General features: G+C 52.5%; 1 protein-coding gene across 1 annotated transcript in view; it reads right to left on the bottom strand.

Annotated features, from left to right (window-relative positions):
* LOC144826959 (dynein regulatory complex protein 1-like) overlaps window positions 1–26,376 on the bottom strand; it is a 125,484-nt gene that overhangs the window by 54,967 nt on the left and 44,141 nt on the right. The window contains exons 8-9 of the mRNA XM_078685420.1: window positions 18,106–18,245; window positions 2,501–2,635 (exon numbers count right to left, since the gene is read on the bottom strand). Coding sequence (XP_078541546.1) covers window positions 2,501–2,635; window positions 18,106–18,245 — 275 coding nt within the window. The remainder of the gene's footprint in view (window positions 1–2,500; window positions 2,636–18,105; window positions 18,246–26,376) is intronic.

Consider the following 26,376-nt stretch of genomic DNA (forward strand, 5'->3'; position numbering starts at 1 on the left):
CTGGAGATAGAAATAATATTTGTAGTGTTAGGATCACAAATCAGAGCTCCTTGGACAAAGACTTGTTTCTTTTATTGTCTCCATACAGAGCCACAATTAGTCCTACAGTAATGTAAACTATTGTATACAGTTTGCTGTGTTGTTACAACAAACCTGGAAACTCAAAAGCTGAATATACACACAGTTTTTTTTCTACAACTTTGAATTGTTTTCGCCCTTTATACTCTTTGATTGAAGTTTAAAGAAAAAAGCAAGTAACATTACGACTAAGCAGGACTGTGGGACAAAACTTCCAAAACTCCACTTTGAGGGAAAATATGGGAGCAAAACATGTTCATGAGAAAATTCTCTCAAAAAACATTTTTGTGCAGAAACTCCTTGAGAGAGGAAAGGTGAGCAAAGTTGAGAACTATGGCAGACTTAAGTTTGCCAACGTGGAGGACAGATTTTGAAACTCTGCTTGTAAATCAGTGATTGTCAGATCCACTTGCCTAAAGTTTACAGAGTTTTCCTACTACTGGAGGTGCAACCCATCAACAGGAGAGAAGGAGGCAAGGGGGAGGTGAGATCCACGGGTCCACCAAACACCAATATATTGTGTTCCGTGGAGACCCTGTACTCGCTGCATTGGGTCTCACCCACAATCCAACCACCATGCCACTCGGATGGAGGTGCCTTAAAAAATCATATCCTTTGATTATGGGTCAACAATGTTGTAGCGCCCTACCTTCAAAGAATTCTGCTGACAAATGACAGTGCTCCAGGATCCAGTCTCTGGGGATAGCTATTCAATGCTTGACTTGAGGATTGCACTTGCGGATGGCACTGCGAGATGCCCCATGGCCAGGGAAGGACTTGTGCCCCCGCAAGAAGGCACATTGAGTTCAAGAAGATCCCAGAGGTAAACAAAATGAAAAGTGAGCTTGTGCGTGACCAGCCAGCACTGGTCTGAGGGAGCCCTTGGTGACCAGGGCGGGAGGGTCAACAAATAACTGAGCAACCAAGAAAGCAAATCATTTAGAGTTGTACTGATCCCTTTTCATCCTTGTTCTCCCCTTATCCTACTTTTCTTCACTGGGAAGAGAACGCAGCTGAAGCAGGAGAAATCTTGAGGGAGATCGCAGAAGACAATGCCCTGGAGTGCACTCTTTGTCCCAGGATCTCTCGAATGTTACTTGATAACAAATATTTAGATTCCAAAAGAGTGCAGTTTGGATTAAGAGCCTGATTATGATCTTGGCGGACAGGTTACTCCATCACAACAGTGACAGAGATCCCATCTGCCGAAATTGAAATTTCATAGGATATATTGGGATTTGGATTTCAGTGGATGGGACGGAGTAACCTGGCCACCAAGATCGTTATCAAGTCCTATATGTTTGGTGACACAGCAGTGGCGCATACATACTTCAAACCTACAATGAGGAGTACGTCTACAGCACTCTTTGTTTAGCAAAGGCCACTTTGAGCTGTGGAACTGAGGTTTCTATAAGTACAGGGGGGCATACTTGCAGGAGCGGCTCGTATTGGGGAAAAGAGGCGGGCGTGGGAGGGGAGGACACAACGGAGATTAAAATTTCTTTTTAGAAAGAGGCGGGAGGAACGGGTAACAAAGAATACAAAATTAAACTTACCTGCTGCCCTCTAGCATCGCGTCCTGCTCTTCCGCTCCTTTCCGACGCTGCAGCAGGGACAGGCTCCCAGCCTGCCCTGTGACCAATCCTGAAGCTGCTCTCAAATGAGAGCAGCTTCAGAATTAGCCTGAGTGCTGATGATGTGCGCTCCAGGACAGGCGGGGAGTCTGTGCCTGCTCTCTTCAGCCCGAGCAAAGCAGTTGGGTTTGGAGAGGGTCACTGTGCATGTAGTATTCGGCCGGCCTGAGACCGTCGGCCAAAAACCACATGAGCAGTGTAGGTGGAGCATATCCTCCTGCCTATCATAACCCTGGCCCCGTCCCAAGCAAAATAAAACAATAATAAAAAGGGTTGTAAAGTGCTAGCAGGGTGGGGCGAACACAACTACTGCCAAACATTCCACTACAAGCAGGCGAGAGCAGCCAGTGTCTCAATGACTCTGATGGAAATGAGAATAGTGTGAGGGGAAGAGGGATGCAATCAACCACCCACTCAATCTCAGCACAAACCAGCCAGAGAGCAACACTCTTGTAGTCCCAAAACCAACCTCAATGGTGGAAGGCTTGCACTTCTGTGGACTCTTATTTCACAGAATTTCTAAGAAAATGTGTTTTTATATATTTTTCTTCGCTTCTCTAGAGTTTATAGTAAAGAATTACCATTTTCATAATACTCACCCCTGTCTCCTTGAGATTATGGACTTTCTTTCATGTTAGTCATAAAGATCTGCATTATGATGGCATTGTACAGCACTGCATGCGCCCTGGGCTTCTTCGTTCATTTTTGTAACAAGTAGCAGACATATCAAAGGATAGTTTACAAGAGTTACACACTTGTCAAAGACTGAGCTGGAATACTGAACCTACCTCATTTTCTTCTGCAGCTGGTTGTACTGGTCGACTATTCTTCTGTAGTCATCTGTTAAGCTCTGATTGTCCTCACGATATTGCTTCACTTGCTTGTCAAATTTTATTCTTAGTTTGTTAAGGACATCTTGGGTTCTGAGGACAGAAAGCATAATTAAAGAGGAGCAAATTGAGGAGAACTAGTTCACTTATTAAATATGTATACACTAAAAGTAAAACACCTTTTACATTAATCCCACTTTCGAAGATGAAGGAGAACTGGAAAGTAACTCAAAATTCAGATTAATTTCCATACCCACAATCTTTAAAAAAGTATATCCTACTCTGAGGGCGGTCTTATTTGTCAGGAAATGCCTCTTTTTGTAAGGTCACCACTAATGTTTTACTGGGAGGGAGACTGGTAGCCCTATTGGCGATTCCCGATTTACACACTCGCGCCTCAGCTGTGCTAACCTCTGAATGGTACTACCAAAGTTGGCATGTCAAGGTATGAAACAACTCTTTACATTAAGCCTAAGTCGAAATTATTTTACCTGTTGTAACTTGCAACTTTTAGAAAGTTACCACTCGGTAGCCCTGTTTTCCGGTGGTCATTTGCCGAGGCTGGCAATGAGACAGCCTTCTGCCCGCCTGGGGAGACGCGTCAACGGCACCCAACACAGATAAATATAGAGGTCTGCTGCGGAAGGAGGCGTTACCTCCTCATGTCAGAAAGTCACAGGAAATGATGGGCCAAAAAGCGACTTCAGAGGGAAAGCCACCTTTAAAAGGGAAATGGGAACACACAAGAGAGGTTAGGGTAGGGGACAGAGAGGGGAAAATACTGGCCAACCCGTTTTTTTTATGGGCATGCCACACCTCGGGCTGCGGGCTACTGAGCTCCACACGACAAGAGAGGGGTCCCGACACCTTGGGAGTGGGGAGAATAGAGCACTCTGGAAAAGCTAGATGCCACACTTACAGGAATTTGTCGTCAGGCGGCAGGAAACCTAGCAGCCTATTGATTAGTGACTGCAACCTCTCCTGACGGCACTTTCTGGGCATAAAAGGGGCACCCCTGACACCCAGAACCCAGATCTTGTCTGACAAGAGAAAAGGACTGAAGAAGGACTGCCATGCAGACCCTGGAACCCACAAAGGAGAGGCTCCACTGAGGAGTCTGTGCCTGTTCTCTCCAGCCCCAGCAATGCAATAACGCAGAGCCACATAAGAATGATTTCTGATCACTGTGCAGAGTCTAATAGAATATTGTAGGTGAAAAGCCCAGTTTGCAGCAGTTTGCAGAACAGGGAGGGTCGGTGAGGAATCTGCGGTTAGATAGTCTCTAAAAGAAAAAGTGCTCCAGACGTTCTGTAACCCGTTCTTCTGCTAGAGACTTCTAACTGCAGATTTCTCACCTGTGAAGAGATCCCAAAGCAATACCCCCCCCCCGGAGGTGAGTCTGAGAACCCACTTAAACCAACAAGCATTGGAAATGCAATAGGTCTCGCATTAGGAAAGTTTGAGCTATTGGTCTTATAAATTAAATTCTTTTTTATTTATGTGTTTGTTAAAATAGCTAAATTAATAGCTCTGTCATTTACAATCCCAATAGTTATAACTTTTGAAAATGTGACACCTATAACATTCGTAATGCAACATGTTTTTTATTTACGTGACTTAGATGTATTAATATTACAAATAACAATGGCTTTTATTTTTTTTGTTAAATTAATTGTTAAATAATTTATTTAATTTGTAATGGCAATAGCTTAAACTTTTGTAAATAACTTTTGTGAAGATTATATTCAGTGTTTTTTATTGTGACGAAAATCCAAGAACAGAAGTGAAATATTAACATCTTTTTTGTGATTTGTAATAAAGCTTGAAAGCTTGAAAACAGCTTGAAACAGTGTCGCCTGTCGTGAACTGAGGGCTGTAACTCACTGTGTAATGCACTATGTAAAGGCGACCACAAAATACAGAAACTGTGAATTGAACTTTACAGGAAATAGGAGCCGAACAATGGGGAGAGGGAGGGTGATTTATGCTTCCAGATTATGAGGTGGAAGTGCTCTGGCGAATACACCGCCCCCTCCCCACAGTTGCAAGTCAAACTTGAGCGAAGAGAAGAACATGCAGTGTTGCAGATCCTGAGCTAACTTTTGTTTACCTTTGTCAGTGGCAGTGTAATCCCTGTCAAAGATTACATGTTGTTTTTTATTTATTATTTACTTTGTGTTTCAGCCTGCCGCTAGTTGTGCTAGTTGTGTGCGTGTGTGTCTGAGTGGGAGTATTCACTCACTCGCTCATCTTACATGAAACCGAGCTGCATAAAGCCTTGGGGAGTCCTCAATACTTAGAAAACTCCGCTGTCACAATACTAAGGAAACAAGCTTGGCAATGAAGCCAGCTGGTTTAAAAGGGGTATGGCTGTCGTTTCTCTGACATCCAAAATAACATAAAGCACAGAGTGATGTTACCATAGTGTAGCCCACTTCTTGGTAAAGTTAGTGGCAAAATAACAAGACGGTTGATGCATCATAATCCTGGTCATGTGCAAAAGCTGGATCAAGGTTATCCAGGCAAAGAACTGGTCACTTTCGGAGACGTTTTTTTTCAAAATAATTGTGAATCGGCATCAGCTATTTGGCCATTTGTGTGGTTGCATAGCGGCAAAGAAGAAACACATGTAACTGCTCCTGGAAAAGGCAGAGAATGTCCTTGTCAAAGCTCTAGGGGAACTAAGTATTTAATTACTCTTCTATTCTCTGAGTACTTTAGCATACAAAATTACATAAAAAGACATCCTACGCAAGAGTTTGTGATATTTCTCGTATGTGGCAGAAAATGTGCTGCACATGCTTTCCTTGTGATGGGAAAACATAACACTCCTTGGATGCCGCTAGTTGTGCTAGTTGTGTGTGTCTGAGTGTGAGTATTCATGTGAGTGTGAGTGTGAGTGTGTGTGCATGGGTGTGTGTGTGTGTGTGTCTGAGTGTGCATGTGGGTGGGTGTATGTGAGTGCATGCATGTGAGTCTGTTTGCAAGTGCCTGCGTGTGTGTGTCTGAGTGTGAGTGCATGCGTGTGTGTCTGTGTGTGTGAAGAATTCTCTCATGCTGTATTTTGAGAAAGCTTTTGTGTATGCTGTCTATGTTTGTAAGCGCTGCGTTTAAAAAAACAAGACGGAGGGAAGGCAGGGAAGGGGAGGGGGAGGAGAAATGCGACACGGCGGGCAGGGGAGGGGGCGGAGCGGGTAAAAAAAAACAAGACGGAGGGAAGGCAGAGAAGGGGAGGGGGGAGGAGAAATGCAATGACAGACTGCTATAGCGCGATCACTTGCTTCAATGAGATCTTATCACTTCAGTTAATTTGCAGGAAATAAAAAGTACAAGAAATCTACTACCACTAATCAAAGTATTCTTACAGGAAAAGGTGAAACAAAAGCATATTTATTTGAACAAGACTGAGGGAAGGCAGAGAAGGGGAGGGGGGAGGAGAAATGCGACACGGCGGGCAGGGGAGGGGGCAGAGCGGGGAGAGCGGCGATGAGGGTGTGAAGCAGCAGGGGCCTTTGAAGTGAAGCTAAGCTTCACTTCAAAGGTGTGGGAGGAGTGCTGCTGGTGATTGACTGGCGATTTGATGATGTGCACGCGCATTTTAGGTCAATGCGCTTGCGCATTGACCTAAAAGCGCACGGGCACAGCATCAAATCGCCAGTCAATCGCCAGTCTAGGTAAAGCTTATTTAAGCCCCTATAGTCTCGCTCTGCTCAATGCGCATGCGCATTGAGAGGCGAGACCTAAAAATGAGGACTGAATTGTCAAAATATCCATCTCAAGGGACCGGACTGTCTGGGGAGTAGTACTTTGTGAGCATGTGGAGTGACGCTCACATAGCAACCCGACAGATGTCCAGGACAGACACTCCACGTGCTAACGCAGTAGTAGTGGCCTTGGCTCTGGTGGAACAAGCCCACAAGCTTCAGGGGGCTGCTTCAGAGCTAGGGCATAGCAGATTTTGATGCAGAGTACAAGCCATTGAAAGATCGTCTGTTTCTGCACGGCCTTGCATTTCTTGGCACCAGGGAACCCAATAAAGAGCTGATCGCCCCCCTTTTGATCTTTGGCGCGATAGATGTAAAAGGAGAGGACTCTTTTTGGATCCAAGCAATGAAGCCTCTTCTCTCCCTTGGAGTATGGAATGGAAAATTTCTCCAGCATGATGTTTTGGCTGACATGGAAGGGGGCCACTACCTTGAGCAGAACGGAGGCATGAGTCTGAAGAACCAGTTACTCTGGGTGGTTAATAGAAAGAGCTTGAAGCTCGCTCACTCTTCTGGCCGATGTAATTGGCGCTAAGACGATTGCTCAAATGGAAAACACATAAGATATGTTAAGGCCAAATTAACGTCCTACTGGGGCATAACAAAAGGTGTAGGTGAGAACAGATGCTTAAGGCCTTACGAAAACATGCATAAACCGTGACTTAAACAGGGAGGCCTGATCAGGCAACTGCAAATAATCAGAAATGTCAGAAAGGTGACATTTGACAGTGCCCAAGGCAAAAGGCCTAGCGGTCTAAAGACAACACAAACAACAGCACCTTCAACAGAGAGGCAGAAACTGGATCAAATTGTTGTGAGGAGCACTGAGCTACATACTATTCCCAAAAGCAAGCATATACGTTTTTTGTTGCGGGACGCCTGGATGCCAAAATAACATCACAAATCTTGGAAGATTTAAAACGCCCAGCTGGTGCTGCTCAATCTCCAAACCTGACGGTGGAGGGTGCAAGATCGGAGGACAGATGTTCATGCCCAGGAGTTCTGGACACCACACCCTCTGTACCCAGTCTGGAGCCGTAAGGAATGACTTAGTGTTAGACGGACCGGGAGGGTCGGCCGAGGATAAGGGGAGAGGTCTCCGGGGAGAGCCGTCTCCAGCGAATCGTACAGACAAGTAACTCCCCCCCCCACAGACGGACACCACACAAGGATAAAGTTCAACGATACTTTATAGGGAATTCTTCAAGTACGGTAGAATGGTACAAGGAGGTCTGGACTCAGGGGTCCCCTCTATTCTGGTCTCTGTTTGGGAAGAGGGTAGCGGGACAGTCTTGTTACCAAAAAGATGGCAATAGCTCTCAATCCTCGAGCTCGGGGGTGTAGATGAACGGGCCGCGGCGGAGCCAGCAGGTCCCGAGATGGATGAAGGAAGACGACGGTCCGCGGCAGAGCCAGCAGGTCCCGATGAAGGTGGTGGGTACAACCGGTCCGCGGCCACGCCAGCAGGTCCCGACGACGATGAAGGATAGGGTGGTTCCCAAAGCCGCGGCAGCGCCAGCAGGCAAGACGAGGGTGCACAAGACAGAGCTACGGCAGCGCCAGTAGTCCGTCAAGGATGAGTTCTTCTTTGCGTCTCTCGACTCCAAGATACAACTGCCGTCCTGCTCTGGAGCTGCCCCAGTTATAGGGCTGGTGTGCTTTGATGTCCGGACCCTCGCACTTGGAGGTCGGGAGGTCCGGGATGAGGGAGTTCAGACACCCAGCAGGGGGGTGGAGCCAGCGCCCGGGGAGGCGATGGGCGAGCGGTACTTGGCGGGGGAGAGCCATCGACACCTCTTGCTCCCATTGACTGACCAAGTAGCCCGCTCACCTCCTGGGTGGATGTTGGTGCCGGAATGTCTGAGGCCTGGCCAGGCCCAGGGTTGAGGTCGATCGGGGGCCAGGCGGCCTCGTGGTGGAGTGTCCAAGATGGCGCCCAGGATGGGCGCGCAGGCCGGTAGTGGGTCGGCCTACGCGGTCAACAGGTTCGAGTGTAGGGGTCCCTGCGGGGACGGTGGACGTGCAATGGTGGTGTGTGGTACTTGCGTGGCTGGCTCGGGCCTGGTTGGGCCGGGGGAGAGCGGCCCTTCATGTGGCCTGTCCAACATGCGTCCCCCCCAGCTGAAGGCGGGGAGAGTTACCCATTCTCTTGGGGACTCTTCTCGTCGAGGCGGAAGAACCGGGACAGGCCATCTGCGTTGGCGTGATCTGGCCCAGGCCGATGTTCAACTGTGAAGTCCATCCCTTGTAGGGAGATGGACCAGCGTAGTAACTTCGGGTTTTCCCCCCGCATCTGCATCAGCCACTGCAGGGGTCGGTGGTCGGTCTGTACCCGAAAGGGTGTGCCAAAAAGGTAGGGCCGGAGCTTCTTGAGGGCCCATACCACCGCGAAGGCCTCCCTCTCTATGGTGCTCCAGCGTTGTTCCCGTGGTAGGAGTCGCCGGCTGATGAAGGCCACCGGTTGATCACGGCCTTCGGTGTTCACTTGAGACAGGACTGCCCCAATGCCATGGTCGGAGGCATCCGTCTGGACGATGAACTCCCGGCTGTAGTCGGGGGCCTGGAGCACAGGGGCGGAGCACATGGCGGCTTTCAATTGTTCAAATGCAGCTTGACACTCTGGGGTCCAGTTGACTTTCTGGGGCTGATTTTTTGACGTGAGTTCTGTGAGGGGCCTCACGATAGTACCATAGTCTTTCACGAACCTTCGGTAATAGCCCGTGAGGCCCAGGAAGGCTCGTACCTCGGTCTGGGTAATGGGGGGCTGCCAGGACTGGATGGCGGCAATTTTTAGCTGCAGAGGGGCCACCAGGCCGCTTCCCACCTGGTGCCCGAGGTAGGTTACAGACCCTTGCCCAATTTGACATTTGCTGGCCTTGATCGTGAGGCCAGCTTGCTGAAGGGCGTGCAGCACTGCTCGGAGGTGGTGGAGGTGCTCGGACCACTGGTTGCTGTATACAGCGATGTCGTCTAGGTAGGCGGCGCTGAATCCTTCGAGCCCCGCCAGGACCTGATTGACGAGCCGTTGGAATGTTGCTGGGGCATTCTTCATGCCGAAGGGCATGACTGTGAAATGGTAATGGCCATCGGGAGTGGAAAAGGCAGAACGTTCTTGTGCCCGGGGTGTGAGGCCGATTTGCCAGTAGCCCGCCGTCAGGTCGAAGATACTGAGGTAGCGGGCAGCTCCCATGCGGTCGATTAGTTCATCTGCCCGGGGGATGGGATGTGCGTCTGTCCTGGTGACCGCATTCAAGCCCCGGTAGTCGACGCAGAACCGGAGTTCTGGTGTGGTGCCGGGGGCAGCTGCTTTGGGGACCAGTACTACAGGGCTGGCCCAGGGGCTGTCTGAGGGCTCGATGACCCCGAGCGTGAGCATTTTGGCTACTTCCTCCTGGATGCAGGCCCGTACCCGATCTGGCACGCGGTAGGCCCGGTGGCGGATAGGGGCGCTGTCCCCCGTGTCCACATCGTGCGTACACCAGGAAGTGACACCTGGGGTGAGGGAGAACAGGCTGGCGAATTGTGACAGGAGAACTTGGCACTCCTGGTGTTGCTCTCGGGTGAGGGCCTCTGAAAGTCGGACCCCATCTACGGAACCGTCTTTCTCCCGCGTTCGTAGGAGGTCCGGGAGGGGCTCGGAGTCCTCTTCAGCCCCATTGTCTGTGGCCATCAGGAGGCTGAGTTCTGTCCGTACAAAGTGCGGTTTCAGTCTGTTAGCGTGGAGGACCCGGAGGGGGTTCCGGGAAGATTCCAAGTCGATGAGATAGGTAGCCGGACCCTTGCGCTCGACCACTTTGAAGGGCCCTGTCCACTTGTCTTGTAGGGCGCAGGGTTCGGTGGGGGACATCACCCATACCTGTTGCCCAGGTTCAAATTCGATGGAGGAGGCATTCCGGTCATACCACCTTTTCATGTCCTCTTGACTGGCCTCTAGGTTGGCTTTTGCTAGTTCTTGGAATCGCCGGGTCTGGTTGCGGAGTGTTAGGAGGTAGCGGAAAACATCTGGTGGGTTCTTTAGAGGGGGCATCTCCCAGCCTTCCTTAACTAGGCTGAGCGGCCCGCGCACGGGGTGTCCATATAGCAGTTCAAATGGGCTGAAGCCCAGGGACTTCTGGGGAACCTCTCGATATGCGAAGAGGAGGCACGGCAGCAGCACATCCCACTGGCGACGGAGGGGCTCTTCCAACCCCCCGATCATCCCTTTGAGCGTGCGGTTGAACCGCTCAACGAGTCCGTTTCCTTGAGGGTGATAGGGGGTCGTGAACCGGTAGGTAACCCCGCACTGTTGCCAGAGAGATTTCATATATTTCGAAATAAAGTTCGTGCCTCTGTCACTGACGACCTCCCGGGGGAAGCCCACCCGGGAGAAGATCCCCATCAGAGCCCGGCCGACTACCGGGGCTGTCACAGTCCGCAGGGGAACAGCCTCCGGGTAGCGGGTGGCGTGGTCCACTAGCACCAGGATGAATCGATGGCCTTGTTTTGTGCGCGGGTCCAGGGGCCCTACGATATCGATTCCGACCCTCTCGAACGGGGTGGTGACCACGGGAAAAGGTTGCAGGGGGGCTTTCAGTTTGCGGCCGCTCTTCCCACTGGCTTGGCACGTGGGGCAAGATCGGCAATGCTGGTGTACATTGTCCCTCATTTTGGGCCAGAAGAAGTGGGTCACCAGGCGGCTATAGGTTTTGTCTTGACCCAAGTGTCCTGCCAGGGGGACATCGTGGGCCAGGTTTAGCAGAAAGTCTCTAAAACGGAGGGGTACCACTAGGACTCGGCTGGCCCCCAGCTCCGCGATTCTTTGCTCACTGTACAGCAGATCATTGTCCCAGTAGACCCAGTGAGTTCCGGAGGTATCCCCTGCGCTTTGGGCTAGCGCTTGCTGGCGGAGTCCCTCGAGGGAGGGACAGGTCTTTTGTTCTTGGCGAAATTGTTCTTGCGTGGGCCCCCCCTCTTGAGGCCACTGGTCGAGGTTAGCGAGGTCTGGAGGTTGAGCTGGTTCGGGGGGGACGTCACGGTCGGTGGTTTCGGCGGGGGCGACCGGAGGCGGTGGCGCCGGCCATTCGAGTTCCTCTGGGCGGGTGTTGGCACGGGCGGTCATGGACCGGGTGGTGACGCACGCCCAGTCCGGGACGCCCAGCATCCCCAGGTGCTCTTTTCGTTCGACTGCTGCCCATGGAGAGCTTTCCAGGTCATTACCCAGGAGGCAGTCTACGGGGGCATCATCTCGGACCGTCACCTTCAACATGCCGGAGACCCCTCCCCATTCGAAGGGGACGCAGGCCATCCGACACAGACTTTCTGAGTTATCGGCTGAACGTACAGGGCAGAGAATGTTTGGTAAGTATTGTTCGGGGGTCACCAGGTGACAGCGGACGGCTGTTACACTGGCCCCAGTGTCACGAAGGGCTTCAGCCCGGCGTCCATTGATGCCCACCCATTGGCTGTACTTCTGGGTATTAGCGGGTAGGGGGACCCGCGGGACCAGGTCTCTCCCCCCTAGGCAGGCGAGAGCCATGGCGGCTGGCTCCCATTCTTGGTGTTCCTGTTCATATTCTTCTTGTTCCTCTGAGATCTGTTCCTCCCCCAGAGCCGCAGCGGCTACTTGGCGGGGTCTTGGGCTCTGGTACTGGGGGCAGTTTGGGTCGTTTGCATAGTGTCCGACTCGTTGGCATCGATGGCAGGTAACATTGGCTCGATGTCCCGGTCGCGCTGGGGTGCTGCCCCGGTTGGCCGGGGGGGTGGGGCTGGTAGTGGGGGTGACCGGAGCGTTGCTTCTTCCGCGTCCTTGGCCTCCACCTCCTCGGGGACGGTGCTGACCATTGTTGTTCCGGTTCTGTTCGGAGGACCCATTTCGACTCACTCTGGTGATCTCCCACCGGTCTGCTTCGGCTGCGAGCTGCCGGGGATCCGTTAACTTGCTGTCGAGGAGGTGCTGGCGAAGTTCAATGAAGCAATTGTTCGACAGATGCTCCCATACCATAAGATTGAACAGTTGTTCGTAGGTTGTGACCTTGCTTCCTTTGATCCAGCCCTCGAAGGCTCGGCTAAAGTAATTGACATAGTCCACCCAAGTTGTACCTGGGATGCGGGTGCAGTCTCGGAACCTCTGACGGTACATCTCGGGTGTGAGGCCATAGCGGGTGAGGAGTGCAGCTTTCATATGGTCATAGGAGGTCATCTGGTGGTCCGGGAGTTGCAGCAGGGCGTCGCGGCCTTCATTGAGGAATCTCCCCCACAGACCGGCCCCCCAATCGCTTCTATCGATCCGGTGTGCAGTCATAGCGATTTCATAGGCCTTAAACCATTGCTGGATGTCGTCCTCTCGGAAGTATTCTCGAACGACATCCTTGGGGATGTGTACCTTCTTCTCTGTTGCCCCTGGAGTGTGGGGTTGCTCGGGCACCCCTGCTTCTTTATTCTGTTTGCGTAGGTCGATTTCAGCTAATTTCCGCTCATGTTCATATGCCAGTTTCTTTTCCTCGAGCTCCCTTTGTCTCTGTTTCTCCTCTCTTTCTTCTCGGAGACGCAGGTGCTCTAAGTTGATTTTCTGTTCGGCCAACTTCAGTTCAACGTCCATTTTGAGCCGGGCCATTTCCAGCTCGTGTAGTCGGGTTCTTTCTCGTTCCTGGATCTCGTCTGGCGAGAGACCCGTTCTTCGTTCTTCAGGGGCCATGGGGGTTTGTGCTGCGATGTCTTGATCGGGGGTTCCGGCAGCCCCGGTTTCTGCCCAAGATTCTAGGGCCTGCTTAAAGTCATCTTTGGTATTTAGTCCGGTGGTAGCGATACCTAATTCGATACAGAACTGTTTAAGTTCACGATGGCTGTACTCGTCCAATTTCTCCATCTGGAATTTCTCCGTTGATCCGCTGTCTTTAGTTGACATCGTGATTCGCCGTGGGGTGAGCTACTCTCTGTACGGTTTATGCGGTGATTCGGATCCCGTCGCTGGCCACCAATGTTAGACGGACCGGGAGGGTCGGCCGAGGATAAGGGGAGAGGTCTCCGGGGAGAGCCGTCTCCAGCGAATCGTACAGACAAGTAACTCCCCCCCCCACAGACGGACACCACACAAGGATAAAGTTCAACGATACTTTATAGGGAATTCTTCAAGTACGGTAGAATGGTACAAGGAGGTCTGGACTCAGGGGTCCCCTCTATTCTGGTCTCTGTTTGGGAAGAGGGTAGCGGGACAGTCTTGTTACCAAAAAGATGGCAATAGCTCTCAATCCTCGAGCTCGGGGGTGTAGATGAACGGGCCGCGGCGGAGCCAGCAGGTCCCGAGATGGATGAAGGAAGACGACGGTCCGCGGCAGAGCCAGCAGGTCCCGATGAAGGTGGTGGGTACAACCGGTCCGCGGCCACGCCAGCAGGTCCCGACGACGATGAAGGATAGGGTGGTTCCCAAAGCCGCGGCAGCGCCAGCAGGCAAGACGAGGGTGCACAAGACAGAGCTACGGCAGCGCCAGTAGTCCGTCAAGGATGAGTTCTTCTTTGCGTCTCTCGACTCCAAGATACAACTGCCGTCCTGCTCTGGAGCTGCCCCAGTTATAGGGCTGGTGTGCTTTGATGTCCGGACCCTCGCACTTGGAGGTCGGGAGGTCCGGGATGAGGGAGTTCAGACACCCAGCAGGGGGGTGGAGCCAGCGCCCGGGGAGGCGATGGGCGAGCGGTACTTGGCGGGGGAGAGCCATCGACACCTCTTGCTCCCATTGACTGACCAAGTAGCCCGCTCACCTCCTGGGTGGATGTTGGTGCCGGAATGTCTGAGGCCTGGCCAGGCCCAGGGTTGAGGTCGATCGGGGGCCAGGCGGCCTCGTGGTGGAGTGTCCAAGATGGCGCCCAGGATGGGCGCGCAGGCCGGTAGTGGGTCGGCCTACGCGGTCAACAGGTTCGAGTGTAGGGGTCCCTGCGGGGACGGTGGACGTGCAATGGTGGTGTGTGGTACTTGCGTGGCTGGCTCGGGCCTGGTTGGGCCGGGGGAGAGCGGCCCTTCATGTGGCCTGTCCAACACTTAGGCTGAGTTGGTTCTGATCTTCTTAAGAACTCTGTGCAGGAGAGCTATCAACGGAAAGTCGTACAGGAGTCCTGAGTGCCATTCTAAACGGAATGTGTCTCCGATCGAAGTGCTGACATTGAGCGTTCTTGGTAGTGGCTATTAGATCAAGCCAAGATTCTCCCCATTCTCTGAAGAGTCCTTACGCTACCTCTGAATGCCAGGTACATTCGTAATCTGCAATGCGTCAACGGTTCAGCTACCTTGGCATTCAGAGATCTTGCCAGGTGTTGAACAACCAGGAAGACGTCCTGATGTTCCAGCCATGTCCAGAGGTGCAGGACCTCCTGGCAAAAGGGTCTACGATCCCACTCCACCCCGCTTGCTGCAGTAAAACATGGCAGTGGTGTTGTCCGGGAACACCTGGACGAGCCTTCCCTTGATGGATCAAGTGAGGGTTTTCAACGCCAAACAGATGGGCCTCAGATCCAGAAGGTTAATGTGGAGCCATGCCTCTGCCAGAGACCAGAGTTCTCTGATCTCCACCTCTCCCCAATGGCTGTCCAATCCCAGAAGTGAGCACTGGTCACTACGGTCAATTCTAGGTGAGGAAGGGAAAGGGGTCTGCTGCGAACCCAACTGCAGTTCATCAATCACCATTGTAGGCCATCTGCAGTCTCCTCTGAAAACCGGACCACATTGGAGCGATTTTCCTGTTGCTGTGCCAACTGGGACTTCAGACTCCACTGCAGAGCCCACATGTGCCACCTGGCGTACTTCACTAGCGGGATACAGGAGGCCATGAGACCCAACAGCCTCAGAGTTAGTCTGACTGAGATCCAGGACTGAGGCTGAAACATCAGGATCATTGTTCAAATGTCCTGGACTCTCCACTCTGGGAAATAAGCGTAGAACAGCACCTTGTCCAGAATGGCTCTGATGAAAAGGAGCATCTGCGGAGTCAGGAGTGACTTTGGCTAGATGATAGTGAACACCAGTGAATTGAGGTGGTTCACTGCATGTCAGAGGTGAGTGGAGAGTGCCTTTGGCAAGCCCACATTCAGCAGACAGATGCTGAGGCAGGGAAACGCTGGAACCACTGACCTCTGAAGATGTGCTGTAACCAGCGCCATCCCTTTCATAAACATGGAAGGGGAACCGGGGGGACCAAAAGGGAGCACTTTGAGCTGTAAATACCCCTGGCCCACCGTGAACTGCAGGTAACACCTGTGGGCCTTTAGGATGGGAATATGGGGATACGCATCCTGGATATCCGCGGTTACTAAACAGTCTCTGGGCTCCAGGGCATAAAAGACCGGACCCGGGATGAGCATTTGGAATTTCTCCTTTAGTAGGAAGGCATTAATGCCTAGATGCATCAAACGGAATTGCATTCGCAAACGGTGCGAATCGCTTTTTTCGGCCGTTTGCGAATGCAATTGACTAATTTGGAATGCATCATGCATTTCGCAATTTTAAGAATCGCAACCATGTTGCGATTTCTAAAATTGCAATTGCATTTAAGAAATCGCAATTAGAGATTTCTTAAATGCAATGCATGATTATTTTTAAATTGCGAATTCGCAGTTTGGAAGGGGTAAAATAGCATGAAATTGAACTTCATGCTAATTTACCTAAAACTTTCAATTATGCACAAATTGCATTTTTGGAAGTTTAAATTTACACACACACATGCCCTTGGGGCATGTGTGTGTCTAAATTGCATTTAAAGTTACATTTCAGGAGTGCAGGGAGGGGTTCTTTGGACCCCCCTGCACCCTTAAAATTGCATTCACATTTTGCGAATCGCAATTTGAAATTCGCAAAATGTGATTGCCTTCCCATTCATTCCTACGGGCCTTTTGGCCCATAGGAATCAATGGGAAGGCTTTTCCTTAATTGCGATTCGCAAATTGAGAATCGCAATTAAGGAAAAATACCGATTCACAAAAATAATTGCGAATTGTTCATGCATTGCCGTTTGCAATTTATAAATTGAGATTCCTTCATTTTCGCAATTTAGGAATCGCAAAAGGCAACAATGATGCATCTACCCATAAGAGTGTGAAGATCTAAGATAGGGTGAACAAATCCATCCTTTTTGGCACCAGAAAGTAATAGGAATAGTGACCATCAGCTAGGACCACAGAGTGCATATCTGCTCTTGCTCCCAAAACCGTATCCCACGAGGGCACTGAATCGCTCGTCGGTGGTCTGAACTGTATCAGGGAGGAATCAGGCCAGGCGAAGCGGAATCGCTCTGCGCCGGCTGCTGTCTGAATCAAGACCACCGAGGAATGATTCAGTGCCCTTGTAGGATGCGGTTTTGGGAGCAAGAGCAGATTTGCACTTTGTGGTCCTAGCTGATGACTAAGGCTGGACTACTTCATATAGTTTTCATAATGTTTTGATGGGACATGTCGGATTATATCCGATAAGCGTGCAGTTGTACCACTCAGTTCAGTTCAGTTCTTTATTTATTTCGGTGGTTAAAAACCATCATAAAAAATCCATAACATTACATGTCCACATATAATCAGACTGAACATAACAATATTAAAAACAGGTATAAAAATTGTTAATATTTACAAGCTTTACCCAAAAGAAGGGAGCAATAAATTCATAACATCCTCCATCAACCCCTTGTATTTCTTAATTTGACCACAATTTTTAAAAAGCTCATAATAGTACACAGGGTACGCGTCTCAGTTGCTCTTTGCAAAAATAATGAAGCAGTTTTTGCATGATAAATTTTTGAATCCTTTAAAATGTCCACCAGGAATCTGTCCTTTAGAGCCTACACGCCCGATCTACTCACGATTCACCCCTCCGTGTAGGGCTTTATACGGTGCCCACTCCCCTATCACAGTCCTGAGGAAGACCCCTATGCATGGTGGCTACTAACCTACAAGTCTTTTGGGTCGAAACGTCAACACTTCTCTTCAAGCCAGCCTATAAACAACGGAGATTTTTCTACTGTGTTTTGCTATGTAGCTTGGCTATTATCAGTTATGCAAACCCCTGTGTAGTAGTGGCAAAATAACAAGCCCAATTTTGATGCCAAATGTGAATCAGATATCTGCACCAATTTCCTTGCCTGTCCATGATACTTCATCCTCACGTAAATCACCCACTTTCTCCTTAACCCCTTCTTTTCTTCTGGGCACATTATGTATGTATTAAAAGTATGATATTCATATATTTGGAAATACGACGGTGTGATTAAAGAACACTGCTCAGTCACTTATTGTATGCATTGTTTTTTAAGTATTGTAAGTATCGGTTCATTGTATTCTTTTGCAAAAATAGTGTTTACTGGGGCCATCGCTTACCGTACTGCATAATACCCAGGTCCCAGTACCTTTGGGTCCACCCTTTATGTAACATGATGCAATGGGAGAGCTGGCGCTGACTTACAAGCAGTGCCTGTCCCTCTTAATCTATTGCTCCCACTTTGTTACAATGAAATTATCTCTGGGTCCCATTAAAATATCTCAGGGCCGCTTTAAAAATGTCAGGGTCCCTTGAAATGATGTCAGGGTCCCTTTAAAGGATCTCAGAGTCCCTTGAAAGGATCTCAGGCTCCCTTTAAAAGTTCTCAGAGTCCATTTAAAAGATCTCAGGGTACCTTTAAATGCGCTCAAGGTCCCTTTAAAAGATCTCAGGGTACCTTTAAATGTGCTCAAGGTCCCTTTAAAAGAGCTCAGGGTCTCTTGAATTGAGCTCAGGTTCCGTGAAAGGATCTCAGGCCTACGATGGCATGCATGACGGAAGCTGATGGAAAGGGAAGACGACGCTGGTCTCACCGAGTGATCTTCCTCTTCTGCTGGGATTTGGTGACCGTGTTCTCCTCGTCGCGCTTCTTCAGCACCTGGAAGTTGTACTCCAGTTTCTCCTGGTTCAGCTGGTACGTCGCCTTCATTTGCTGCAGCTGCTGCTCCATGATCTGTGATTGGAAGATGAAATTCAGCGAGTTATGTTAGCATCCATGTGAAATATGTCACTATTATAGTGCCTACTTCATCCTTGATGCATTTTACCAACAGTGGGCGCTAGTGTTTGAACCCTGACACTTAACCGGGGAGTTCACATCATCCACAATGATCCTAAACTCAACAACAGAGAATGTTGCAAAGGCGCTGGAGCTAAGGGTGTGGGGGTTGCTGCAGCACCCCAAACAAACCATGCTGGAGTTCAGAAGGAGAATGAGCAATAAACACGACTTTACATTTTGTTTTTCTGTTGTCACATTTACTGTCAAAACAGAGATGAATTGTCTTCTGACAAATTGCTGCTTATTCTTTTACCATGGAGATTGGTGTTTACTTTTCTTTCTCTGACTACAAAGTTAGGGGATTTTGTAAACTGAACTATCTGACAATCTTGCTGGGGTACAGGGAGTGTGAAATGTGAGACTGTAGGAGGTAGTTTTTTTCTAACACTCATTTAAATATCTGTAAATTAACTGTATAACAATTTCAATATATATCCATTAGGAAAGTACAAATGAAGCACTTTTTTTAAATTCTGAAGTGTGAGGGGAACAACGATTTTAATGGGATCACAACAAATCAAGACACTTTACTCAGTGATATGAAACGATGAATATTTGCTGAAGCCTGATTCCAACACATTATAGCTTGTGGGCTGTACACTTTTATCAGCAAAACTGCTTTACAGTGCACATTTTGTGGTAGCTTCAATGGAAAATGTGCTGTCTGAAAATAACAGTACACTACCACACCATGCTTTAATAATATATTTGCAACTGTGCACTAGCTACAAACCACACTCACACCACTCTCCCGCCATATGGGCGTGGCTCATTTGCTAACCTTTTTCTTTATGTGATTCTTGGATTGTTTACAATCCCTATGAGTTCAGTGATGTAACATTGATGGCAGCACCCCCACTCTGGAAATTCTCCCATCACCACTGGAGGGCTATTCCAGTTAAATCACCACCAGAGGCAACAGTATGCAGCCTGAAGCACTGTATTAGTTGCACTCAGTCCCAGCAGCCTTCACCGCATAACATGGCGGAGGAGAAGCACGAGGCATACGTTCTAACACTTCACTCTCCGCACAAGCCTAACATTCTGAGCATGGACCTGCACTGCAACTTGTGCCTGCACGAGGAGTATAACAAACGTGCTTCTGTGAGCAGAGCCATGAATGACTAGATAACAGCATCTCTCGCCCGGCCTGGGCGCCATCTTGGACACGGCACCACGAGGCCGCGTGGCCTCCGATCAACCCTAACCCTGGGCCTGGCCAGGCCCCGACATCCCGGCACCACCATCCACCCAGGAGGTGAGCGGACTACTTGGCAGGTCAATGGGAGAAAGAGGGGTCGATGGCTCTCCCCCGCCAGGTGCCGATCGCCCCCAGCTCCCCCAGGCGCTGGCTCCACCCCCCTGCTGGGTGTCTGGACTCCCTCATCCCGGACCTCCCGACCTCCCAGTGCGAGGGTCCGGACATCAAAGGGCGCCAGACCTATAACTGGCGCAGCTCCAGAGCAGGAAGGGAGTTGTATCCTGGAGTCGAGAGACGCAGTGAAGAACTCATCCTTGACGGACTACTGGCGCTGCCGTAGCCCTGCCTTGCGAACTACCGATCTGCCTGCTGGCGCTGCCGCGGCTCTCTGCACCCATCTTCATCGGGACCTGCTGGCTCCGCCGCGGACCGTCACTACCTTCAACCATCCCGGGACCTGCTGGCTCCGCCGCGGCCCGATCATCTAGAACGCCGAGCTCGAGGATTGTGAGCTAATTCATCTACCACCACATCCCCCAGAGTGGTAACGAGACTGTCCCGCTACCCCCCTTACCCAACCAAGAGACTAGAATAGAGGGGACCCCGGAGTCCAGACCTCCTTGTACCACCTCACCGTACTTAAAGAATTGCTTATAAAGTAACGTTGAACCTTATCCTTGTGTGGTGTACGTCAGTGGGGGGGAAGTTATTTGTCTGTACGATTGCTGGAGACGGATCTCCCCGGAGACCTCTCCCCTTATCCTCGGCCGACCCTCCCGGTCCGTCTAACATTGGTGGCCAGCGACGGGATCCGAATCAACGCGTAATCGTACAGAGAGTAGCTCACCCCACGACAAAACCACAATGTCAACCAAAGAAAGCGGATCCACCGAAAAATTCCAGATGGAGAAATTGGAAGAATACAGCCATCGTGAGTTGAAACAATTCTGCATTGAACTAGGTATCGCTACCACCGGTCTGAATACTAAAGACGATTTCAAGCACGCCATTGAGTCATGGGCAGAAACCGGGGCCGTCAGACCCCCGGACCAAAATCTCGCAACAGCAGAGAAAGACACCACGGCTCCCGAGGAGCGAAGAACGGGTCTCTCGCAAGATGAGATCCAAGAACGAGAAAGAAACCGACTACATGAGCTAGAGATGGCCCGGCTCAAAATGGATGGCGAACTCAAATTAGCCGAACAAAAACTAAATCTGGAACATCTGCGGCTCCGAGAAGAACGGGAAGAGAAACAGAGACAAAGAGAGCTTGAAGAGAAGAGACTGGCGTACGAACACGAACGCAAACTAGCTGAGATAGACTTACGCAAGCAGAACAAAGAATTAGGAGTGCCCGAGCAACCGCGCCCCCCGGGGGTGACAGAAAGGAAGGTACACATCCCCAAGGATGTCGTTCGAGAATATTTCCGAGAGGACGACATACAGCAATGGTTCAAGGCCTACGAGATCGCTATGACCTCCCACCGGATCGATCGAAGCGACTGGGGAGCCGGTCTATGGGGGAGGTTCGTCAATGAGGGCCGCGATGCCCTGCTACAGCTCCCAGACCATCTGATGACCTCCTATGACCACATGAAAGCTACCCTCCTCACCCGCTATGGGCTCACACCCGAAATGTACCGCCAGAGGTTCCGAAACTGCACTCGGATCCCGGGCACAACTTGGGTGGAATACGTGAACTATTTCAGCCGGGCCTTCGAGGGGTGGATCAAGGGAAGCAACGTAACGACTTACGAGCAACTCTTCAATCTCATGGTATGGGAGCATCTATCGAACAACTGCTTCGTCGAGCTCAGGCAGCACCTCCTCGACAGTAAATTAACTGATCCACGACAGCTTGCCGCCGAGGCTGACCGGTGGGAAATTACCCGAGTGGGCCGAACTGGGCCCCATGAACAGAACCGGAACAACCACGGTCAGCACCGTCCCCGAGGAGGAGGAGGGGGCCAGGGACGAGGGAGAGACAACGCCCCGGCCGCTCCCGCTACCAGCACCCCACCCCCGGCCAACCGGGGCAACACCCCGGCGCGGCCGGGATACAGAGCCAATGTCACGTGTCACCGATGCCAGCGAGTCGGCCACTACACCAACGACCCGAATTGTCCACAGAGCCAGACTCCGAGACCCCGCCAGATGGCTGCCGCCGCCCTGGGGGAAGAACAAATCTACGAAGAACATGAGGAATGTGAGCAAGAACGCCAGGAATGGGAACCAGCCGCCATGGTTCTAGCGTGCCTAGGGGGAAGAGACATGGTCCCGCGGGTCCCCCTACCCGCCAACACCCGGAAGTACAGTCAATGGGTGAACATTAATGGACGCCGGGCCGAAGCCCTACGTGACACCGGGGCCAGTGTAACGGCCGTCCGATGTCACCTGGTGACCCCAGAACAGATTCTGCCGAACGTCCTCTGCCCTGTCCGTTCAGCCGACAATTCGGAGAGTCTATGTCGGATGGCTTGCGTCCCCTTCGAGTGGGGAGGAGTCTCCGGCATGTTGGAAGTGACGGTCCGAGATGATGCCCCCGTAGACTGTCTCCTGGGAAATGATCTTGAGAGTTCCCCGTGGGCCGCCGTAGAGAGGAGAGAGCACCTAGGGATGTTGGGCATCCCGGATTGGGCGTGCGTAACCACCCGGTCCATGGCTGCCCGTGCCATCCCCCGACCCGAAGAACCTGAATGGCCGGCACCTCCTCCCCCGGTCGCTCCAGACACCGACCGTGCCGTCACCCCAGAACAAACTCCCGAGGGGCTCGTTCAGCCTCAGGACCTTCCCGGCCTGGATCAGTGGCGTCAGGAGGGGGGGCCCACCCAAGAACAGTTTCGCCACGAGCAGAAGACCTGTCCCTCCCTCGAGGGACTCCGCCAACAAGCCCTCGCCCAGAGTGCAGGGGATACCTCCGGAACCCATTGGGTCTATTGGGACAATGACCTGTTGTACAGCGAACAGAGAATCGCAGAGTTAGGGGCCAGTCGAGTACTAGTGGTGCCCCTCCGCTTTAGAGACTTCTTGCTAAACCTGGCCCACGATGTCCCCCTGGCTGGCCACCTGGGTCAGGATAAAACCTACAGTCGCCTGGTGACCCACTTTTTCTGGCCCAAGATGAGGAACGACGTACTCCAACACTGCCGATCTTGCCCCACGTGCCAGGCCAGCGGGAAGAGCGGCCGCAAGCTTAAAGCACCTCTGCAACCTTTTCCAGTGGTCACCACCCCGTTCGAGAGGGTGGGGATAGACATTGTGGGACCCCTGGACCCCCGTACAGCACAAGGACATCGGTTCATCCTAGTACTGGTGGACCACGCCACCCGCTACCCCGAGGCTGTTCCCCTGCGAACTGTGACAGCCCCGGTAGTCGGCCGGGCCTTGATGGGGATCTTCTCCCGGGTGGGCTTCCCCCGAGAAGTCGTCAGCGACCGGGGCACAAACTTTATTTCAAAATACATGAAGTCCCTCTGGCAACAGTGTGGGGTCACCTACCGATTCACGACCCCCTATCACCCTCAAGGAAACGGACTGGTTGAGCGGTTCAACCGCACGCTCAAAGGGATGATTGGGGGGTTGGAAGAGCCCCTCCGTCGCCAGTGGGATGTGCTACTACCGTGCCTTCTCTTTGCCTACCGAGAAGTCCCCCAGAAGTCCCTCGGCTTCAGCCCGTTCGAACTCTTGTATGGGCACCCGGTGCGGGGGCAGCTCAGCCTAGTCAAAGAGGGCTGGGAAATGCCCCCTCTAAAGAACCCTCCAGATGTTTTCAAGTACCTCCTAACCCTCCGCAACCAGACCAGACGGTTCAGAGAGATGGCAAAAGCAAACCTGAAGGCCAGTCAGGAGGACATGAAAAGGTGGTACGATCAGAATGCATCCTCCATCGAATTTGAACCCGGCCAACAAGTGTGGGTAATGTCTCCCACCGAACCATGCGCCCTGCAAGACAAATGGACGGGGCCCTTCAAAGTAATCCAGCGCAAGAGCCCTGTCACCTATCTCATCGATATGGAATCTTCACGAAACCCTCTCCGGGTCCTCCACGCTAATAGACTTAAACCCCACTTTGTACGCTCAGAGCTCAGCCTCTTGATGGCAACCGACAATGGAACCGAGGAGGACTCCGAACCCCTCCCTGACCTCCTACGGTCTCGGGAGAAGGACGGCTCCGTGGACGGGGTCCGACTCTCGGAGGCCCTCACCCTGGAACAGCGCCAAGGCTGCCGAGACCTCCTGCTGCAGTTCGCCACCCTGTTCTCCCTCACCCCAGGGGTCACCCCCTGGTGCTTACACGACGTGGACACTGGAGACAGTCCCCCTGTCCGCCATCGGGCCTACCGCGTACCAGATCGGGTACGGGCCTGCATCCAAGAGGAGGTGGCCAAGATGCTCACGCTCGGGGTCATCGAGCCCTCAGACAGCCCCTGGGCCAGCCCAGTGGTACTGGTCCCCAAAGCGGCCGCCCCCGGCGCCACGCCGGAGCTTCGGTTCTGCGTCGACTACCGGGGCTTGAATGCGGTCACCAGAACAGACGCACACCCCATCCCCCGAGCAGATGAACTAATCGACCGCATGGGAGCTGCCCGCTACCTCAGCATCTTCGACCTGACAGCGGGCTACTGGCAGATCGGTCTCACACCCCGGGCCCAAGAACGATCTGCATTCTCCACTCCTGATGGCCACTATCACTTCAAGGTCATGCCATTCGGCATGAAGAATGCCCCAGCAACATTTCAGCGGGTAGTGAACCAGGTCCTGGCAGGACTCGAAGAATTCAGCGCCGCCTACCTGGACGATATCGCTGTGTACAGCCGCCACTGGTCCGACCACCTCCACCACCTCCGAGAGGTGCTACAGGCCCTCCAACGAGCTGGCCTCACGATCAAGGCCAGCAAATGCCAAATTGGCCAGGGGTCCGTGACCTATCTCGGGCACCAGGTGGGAAGCGGTCTGGTGGCCCCTTTGCAACTCAAGATCGCTGCCATCCAGTCGTGGCAGCCCCCCATTACCCAGACCGAGGTCCGCGCCTTCTTGGGACTCACAGGCTACTACCGGCGGTTCGTGAGGGACTATGGCAGCATTGTAGGGCCCCTCACGGAACTCACATCCAAAAACCAACCCAAGAAGGTCAACTGGACCCCAGACTGTCAAGCGGCCTTCGAGAAGCTGAAGGCCGCCATGTGCTCCGCCCCGGTGCTCCAGGCCCCCGACTACAGTCGGGAATTTATCGTCCAAACAGATGCCTCCGACCATGGCGTTGGGGCAGTCCTTTCCCAGCTGAACCCCGAAGGACTTGACCAGCCAGTGGCTTTCATCAGCAGACGGCTCCTGGCCCGAGAACAACGCTGGAGCACCATCGAGAGGGAGGCCTTCGCCGTGGTGTGGGCCCTCAAAAAGCTCCGGCCTTATCTCTTCGGCACCCACTTCCGGGTCCAGACCGATCATCGACCCCTGCAATGGCTAATGCAGATGCGGGGGGAAAACCCGAAACTACTACGTTGGTCCATCTCCCTGCAGGGGATGGACTTCACTGTGGAACATCGACCCGGGCAAGACCACGCAAACGCAGATGGCCTGTCACGCTTTTTCCGCCTCGACGAGGAGAGTCCCCAAGAGGATGGGTGACTCTCCCCGCCTTCAGCTGGGGGGGACGCATGTTGGACAGGCCACGTGTAAGGCTTGCTCCCTCCCCGCACGACCAGGCCCGAGCCCCGCTCCTCAGGCGTTACACGCAACAACAACCCGTTTCCCGTCTCCTATAGGGCCCCTGCCCCAGGACATCTCCACATCGTGGGCCCGATTCCCTACCGGCCCTCTCGCCCGGCCTGGGCGCCATCTTGGACACGGCACCACGAGGCCGCGTGGCCTCCGATCAACCCTAACCCTGGGCCTGGCCAGGCCCCGACATCCCGGCACCACCATCCACCCAGGAGGTGAGCGGACTACTTGGCAGGTCAATGGGAGAAAGAGGGGTCGATGGCTCTCCCCCGCCAGGTGCCGATCGCCCCCAGCTCCCCCAGGCGCTGGCTCCACCCCCCTGCTGGGTGTCTGGACTCCCTCATCCCGGACCTCCCGACCTCCCAGTGCGAGGGTCCGGACATCAAAGGGCGCCAGACCTATAACTGGCGCAGCTCCAGAGCAGGAAGGGAGTTGTATCCTGGAGTCGAGAGACGCAGTGAAGAACTCATCCTTGACGGACTACTGGCGCTGCCGTAGCCCTGCCTTGCGAACTACCGATCTGCCTGCTGGCGCTGCCGCGGCTCTCTGCACCCATCTTCATCGGGACCTGCTGGCTCCGCCGCGGACCGTCACTACCTTCAACCATCCCGGGACCTGCTGGCTCCGCCGCGGCCCAATCATCTAGAACGCCGAGCTCGAGGATTGTGAGCTAATTCATCTACCACCACATCCCCCAGAGTGGTAACGAGACTGTCCCGCTACCCCCCTTACCCAACCAAGAGACTAGAATAGAGGGGACCCCGGAGTCCAGACCTCCTTGTACCACCTCACCGTACTTAAAGAATTGCTTATAAAGTAACGTTGAACCTTATCCTTGTGTGGTGTACGTCAGTGGGGGGGAAGTTATTTGTCTGTACGATTGCTGGAGACGGATCTCCCCGGAGACCTCTCCCCTTATCCTCGGCCGACCCTCCCGGTCCGTCTAACACTGCCCCAGACATGCCCCGCTCACAGACCTGCCCCCCAATGTTACCCTAGCCCTGCACCTTCCCAAGACACGCCCCGCTCACAGACCTGCCCGCCAATGTTACCCTAGTCCTGCACCTGCCCAAGACATGCCCCGCTCACAGACCTGCCCGC

The sequence above is a fragment of the Lissotriton helveticus genome, chromosome 4_1, assembly GCF_964261635.1.
Source record: "Lissotriton helveticus chromosome 4_1, aLisHel1.1, whole genome shotgun sequence".
NCBI lineage: Eukaryota > Metazoa > Chordata > Amphibia > Caudata > Salamandridae > Lissotriton > Lissotriton helveticus.